General features: G+C 41.1%; 1 protein-coding gene across 3 annotated transcripts in view; it reads right to left on the reverse strand.

Annotated features, from left to right (window-relative positions):
• Positions 1-1,519: 1,519 nt before the first annotated feature.
• Kiaa1328 (KIAA1328 ortholog) overlaps positions 1,520-6,356 on the reverse strand; it is a 197,675-nt gene continuing 192,838 nt past the window's right edge. For 2 of the 3 annotated variants that reach the window (XM_013349344.2, XM_013349345.2), the window contains one exon: positions 1,520-3,129. In XM_013349344.2, coding sequence (XP_013204798.1) covers positions 2,925-3,129 — 205 coding nt within the window. In that variant the 3' untranslated portion in view covers positions 1,520-2,924. The remainder of the gene's footprint in view (positions 3,130-6,356) is intronic. The other variant, XM_026783478.1, reaches the window with a different exon arrangement.

The following is a 6,356-nucleotide window of genomic DNA, read 5'->3' on the forward strand; positions in this document are numbered from 1 at the left end:
AAAGCTGAAGCCTGAGAGGTAAGATGCCCCACCCCCACCAAGTGGAGCAGAAATGTCAAGAAGCCACGCAATGGGTCACTAATCAATGAAGCTGGTTCTCTAGCTGTCTGCTTATCCATCCTCTCAAGATAAGGACCGTTTTACATATGCTCAGCTTTCTCCTCATACTCATAGGTATCTTTTTGACAATTGAGCAAACTGCTTACTTATTTCATTTCTGGTGTGAGAGAGGGCTGATTGATGATTCTGCTCCTCTACCTGAGCCTCTGAGGGGCAGCTGCTCAGAGTTCTTGTTCAGTGGGGGTGACAGGCTGGTCTGAAGGAAGGGAGCAAGTCAGGGTGTTTGGCTGTTTTGGGGTAACATAAGGGTGTGATTTGGAACTATGAATCTGTGCAAACCCTGGCTTGGATTCTTCAAGAACCTAACACCCACCAGGCAGGGCCACAAGTTCTATCTTTCTTGCTGATATGCTAAGGAGATGGGCTCAGAAGTGTGCTTAGATTGAATTGTCCATTCCAGCAGCCACAGAACCTATTGAGTCCTGATGTCCTGGTGATGGGAACGGCATGGAGCTGCACTGGGAACACCAGCTGAGATATGGCACATTATTTCCATTTTTTTCAAATGGCCATGCACCCCTGTTATCCCAACAAGTGACAAGGAGATAATAGTACTTACATAATTTGGGGTTATGCTCTTGCTCTAAAGCTATAGTTATAGCTTTAGATAAGGTGCAAGGGGAGAATTCATTATCAAAACCACAAGAGGAAGATAGCCATATAGACTGTTTATCAACTTACCACAAACATTTGTCAATGTTAAAAATAATATACCTTTAGCCAACTGTAGTGACTTCTTTCAGGCCCTTTTCCTTCCCAGAAAACCTCTAAGATAAACCTTGTGCTGATGTAGAGCCAGTAAAAAGTGATTTGATGGGAGGGAGACAGTCAGGCCTTCTTTGGGACACCTAAAATGCTCTGGATGAGTCCCCACTGTGGGCCAGGTCTGAAGAGACACATGTGCCTCTTGAAAGGTGGAAGGGGGATGGGTAGAAAAGGTATTCCTTGATTAATCTTGACTTTTTAAATCAAGCACTTGAACCTCACTTAGGGAGTCCAGTGGACACACTCCGATTCCATTTTACAACACTGATTAGTTTTCTCTCACAGGGTGGCAGTTTGTAAGGTGGGCAATACCTTAGCTGTGGCATTCGCAGTGTGTGTGCAGCCTTGCTTTGAGGAAACACCTAGGAGCTGGTCAAGCAAGTCCCAGCCAGTCACTGAAGGGAACTTTATCAGGAGAGGTCACATGGCTCCTATTTTCTTCCCATTCTTCCGTAGGACAGGCTGCAATTAGCTCATGCCCAAATACTTTGCAACAACATATACATCTCGAAGTAAATTTAATAGAGATTAAAATGTTAACATATCATTCAATTAATAACAAAGACATTAGGTTATATATATATTCCCTTCCTACCACCCTCGTACCAATACCAAAAAAAAAAAAAAAGCTGGCAGGGTATAGAAACTGTTAATTGACTTTTTTTTTCTTTTTACAAACTTCCCATGTTGTTAAGGCACAGAAGCAATTAAATTCCATTCACTGGTATGGCACCCCCCCCCAAAACCTTTAACTTTTAGGCAAACAAGCTTCTTAAAGAGATCATATTCCATTTCTCATTCTTCTGGAGACACATACTTTGGAGTAGCATGAACACCAATGCCCAGAACAAGTGACTATGGTTATAGCAAGTCTAAGAAAATAGGTAAGCTGTGACACACAGGAAAGAGAGAAGATGGTTCTGGAAACCTAACTGCCATTTCTGCCACTCCAAAGACGTATCCTAAAGGTATTTTGAAATAGAACAAGTTTATTTTAGTTACTCTCAGGGTGATTTTGAAAATTTGAATCTGCAGTGAACTGTCAACTTCCAGAGGGAATGACTATAGTAATTAGTCTTGCCCTTGTATTTGCCTCAGATGAAGAGTATGGAATTGAGAGTCTCGAAGGGAAAGGAAACTGGGTAGAATCAACAGGACTGAGCTCGGACTGGAGAGGAAAGATTTAGATCTAGGCAAATAAGGATGCTCAGCTGAGCTTTCCTAGACTTGGTGCACCCTGGGGCAGTCATCCTTAGGGAGTTAAGCAGGGGCAGAGGAAAACTGCCAACTACAGCCACTGGGTACCACTCTTTCTGTAGTGCCGTCTTCCTCTGACACACCTATGGAGGAAGTACACAAGGATACCCAGAATTGGAGTCAACAAGAAACATCCTCATGAGACACTGGAGGGATGGTTGTCTGGACACAGGTAGATTTCCCCAGGCAGCCATTCCCACATGAGGTTTAATACCACAGTCTGGTCGGATACTTCCCTCTAACCATTGAGCTTTTTAGTGTAAGGGGCAGCAATGGCCATGTTGATGACCATTATGACTCACATGTACTGGGTCCCAAGTAGTGGTGATACTAGGGTTACTAACTCCAATATCAGAATGAACAGTCACTCTCAGTGAGGAGAGAAAGAATGAAAGAACCCTTCTGAAGTAGATACTTTCCTAATGTAAGGACAGAGCCAATATTTTGTAGCAGTAAATTGAAAACCCTCTTAAAATGATACTAGATATCCACGGTGTCGGGTATGCAGAAAATATCCTAAATTTCTAATCTCTGTTTGCCATAGAAAAGATTCTATCCCTAAGCCCACCTCCTGTAGCCTGTTTTTTGATTAGTTGGACAAAAAATACCCTGATTTGTTAGGATGATTTCTGTATTCAACAATTAAAGAGGATGCCAGTAAGATAGGTCCCTGTGAAAGGAGAGACTTGGCTGCTTTGCAATTAAGTAATTTAACATCCTACATCAGCATGTAAAGGAACCCAAATATTTCCTATGGAAATTCTGCAGCATGTTCTTCAGAGTCATATGAAAAATATGTCTTCCAGAATCTGATTCTCCTCCAGGTCTTCAGGGCTCCTGCGCATCCCCACTTTCTTCCAGATAGATTTCTGAGGGCTAGGTCGGAAAGCACTCCACACTCCTGCTGCTCTGGAGGGATGGGGATGAGATTTGGGAGCAGAATTTGGGCTCAGAGACTGAACCAAATCCAGCAGAGATGCCTCATACCTGTAAGACAGCCCAGACAAAACAGGATCAATTAGAACACGAGAAACCAAAAGGCCCTCAGAGGTACCCAGGGCAAGGGTTTGACCAGATTCCACCATGGGGAAACTTAAAAGAAAAATTCCCAAGGAGGGGTTTGAGAACAAGGCCCCTGCTACTGTCTGTAAGGTTTACTCTTCTGCTGACCCCACCAGTCCTTTTTAACTTAGGAAGAGAGACTGTAGAAGAGGAAGAACAGTCTTGAGAACAGGGATGATATTGCTTATGTCAAACTAGGCTGCGGCAGGCAGGGGCTCCGTCACCACAGTGTGCAAGTTTTTCTGTTGCGTGACAGAGAAGCTGAAGAATTCTACATGTTCTTCATGACTTGGAAGTGATAAAGTACTTCTTGTATGGGACAGATTTGATCTCTAAGAGAAGTACTCATAATGTTTATCCACTGAGCAAAGGGGTCTTTGACATATTTGTACTAATTTTCCTATTTATGGGTAAGGAAACTGAGATCCAGAAAGATGAGTCAAGTGATTTGAACCAAGACCTGGTATAGGAGGTCCTTCTGTCTTTGTGTTGCTTTCATTGGTTAATAAAGAAACTGCTTTGGGCCTGTTGATAGAGCAGAACTTAGGAGGCAGGGACGACAGAACTGAATGCTGGGAGAAAGAAGGGCAGAGTCAGGGAGATGCCATGGAACTGCTGCCAGAGTGAGACATGCTGAATCTTTCCCGGTAAGCCACTGTCATGTGGCGATATACAGATTAATAGAAATGTGTTAAATCAAGATGTGAGAGTTAGCCAGTAAGAGGCTAGAGCTAATGGGCCAAGCAGTGATTTAATTAATACAATTTCTGTGTGGTTATTTTGGGGCTAAACTAGCTGGGCTTCTCCTTCTCCCCTCACTCTTACAATCCATCTTTATTTTCAGGAATGCCATTGCTCTCTCAATATCTTCCCACATTCTTTTTAAAAGAAAAGGACACACATTGTGTCTATGTATAGTGTAAGAAGAATAGTGTAAGACAAACAGTTGGATTGTAATTATGCTCCCATTCTTCTCTTAGATAACTATTACTCATCCTGCTAGAGATGAACTAAAACCTTCAGAAAAGCCATCCTTAACTCCACAATCTAATGTCAGATCATAAAGCTGATTTTTAGTTCATAATTCTTTGCTCTTTTCTTTCACAGCATTGGCCATAACTTATAGATCTAATTTGTACGAATCTGTCTGACATGTTTCCTCATCTGATTGGAAACGGTGAGGACAAGAACCAAATGGATTTGTCTTGCCATTGTATCCTTAATGACAAGCACTCTGTAAACAATGTGTCAAATTACATTGTTCTATTTTCTTAAACATTTTAATTGTTCAAACAATTAAACGAGTCAGAACATGATGGCTCAGTCCTCTAATCCCAGCACTTGCGAGGCAGAGGCAAAAGTATTTCATGCCAGTCTAGTCTCTATAGAGTGAGTCTCAAGTCACTCAGGGCTATCACATGGCTACATAGTGAGATTCTGTTTCAAAGGTAAAGAAACGATATGTTTACATTTATAAAAATTATAAAAAGATAGAGATAAAGGGTAGCAATGTGATGAGGATGTAGGGATTTCTTCTTCACAGTCAGGGGAACTGCAAACTGGGGTAGCCACTATGGAACTGTAAGCCAGCCCCAATGAAATATTTTCCTTTACAAGAGTTGCCATGTGGATAGTGGTGGCACACGCCTTTAATCCCAGTACAGAGGCAGAGGCAGGCGGACAAATGTGAGTTTAAGGCCAGTCTAGTCTACAGAGCAAGTTCCAGGACAGGCTTCAGAGCTACACAGAGAAATCCTGTCTCAAAAACCAAAACAAACAAACATACAAAAAACCCCAAACAAACAAAACCCTGAAACAAACAAACAAACAAACAAACAAAAAAATCCAACACACACAGACACACAAAACAAGAGTTGCCATGGTCATGCTGTCTCTTTCAACAATAGAAACCTAAAAAAGACTGTCATGCTTATTGTTTCTATAGTCAAAATAGCTAGAAAATGGAAACAGTTTAAAGGTCCATAAATCAATGAATGGATAATAAAACTGTGGTACATATACACAATGGAATAATATTCAGTTCTAAAGAAAAATGAAATAATGAAAATTTCAGGTCAGAGGTTAGCCTTATATTCTCATGCATGGTCGGCTAACTAAAAAAGGCACATCTGTTAAGCAAATGTAACTTTTGAGAGTGTAATCGACCTTGTGCACATACTTTTGTCTTAGAAAACACTGACTGGGGGAGAGATTTTTGCCAGATGGTATCTTCATTAATTTATTTAAAGATGGAAATTTGTTTCATTTAACTCCACGATAGAGAAGATTTTACGTTTTACTTATCTTTCCTACATTCTTGATCTGACAGAAATATTGTACCCCTGAACTAGCAGCAATATGGTTGTCTGCACAAGGCCCACATTAAGCCATAATGGTTGATGTGCTAGCATGGATGGGGAAGCTTCACAAGTCCCCACTCCTACTTAAAGAGCCACAAGCAGTCCTACTTAGATAGAATCTGGGTTTTCTCCCCTCATGAAAAGCCCCTTGACAGCTTTCTCATGCCCATATAGTTATCCGTAAATCCATATACAGATGGGCATCACTACCAGAAGGTTGCTTGTGTGTGTGTGTGTGTGTTTAACAATAATAAATATAAAAGAAGAGGACATGAATTTGAGAGGGGCATATAAGGGACATGGTAGGAGTTAGAGAAATAAGAAGAAAAGGAAGGGGTGAATATGATATAAATACAGTGTACTCATATATGAAATTCTCAAATATTAATAGAAAAAGTATGTTTACATTACAAAAATTCAAATATATAAAATTATATAAAGAAAAGCCCTTTCAGTATTTAATTTCTTCATTCAAATGGCACTCCTATTCCCTGTATCAAAAGCCAGTGCTAACAGTCTAATGCTTAAGATTCTATATACACCGACAGTGCTTAGCGTAATGCCTGGCCTCTAGTTATTGCTCCATAGTACAGCTATTTCTTTATTTGTCATTATGTTGTTTAATTGTTTTTATGAAGAAGGAGAAATTCAGTCACAGTCCAGCTGGCCTTGGTGAGCTCCCAATAGATCCACCCACTGTCTCCGTGGGTGGGTGCACCCCTTGTGGTCCTGACTTCTTTGCTCATGTTCTCCCTCCTTCTGTTCCTCATTGGGACATTGGGAGCTCAGTCC

Source organism: Microtus ochrogaster, chromosome 18, assembly GCF_000317375.1.
Source record: "Microtus ochrogaster isolate Prairie Vole_2 chromosome 18, MicOch1.0, whole genome shotgun sequence".
Lineage (NCBI taxonomy): Eukaryota > Metazoa > Chordata > Mammalia > Rodentia > Cricetidae > Microtus > Microtus ochrogaster.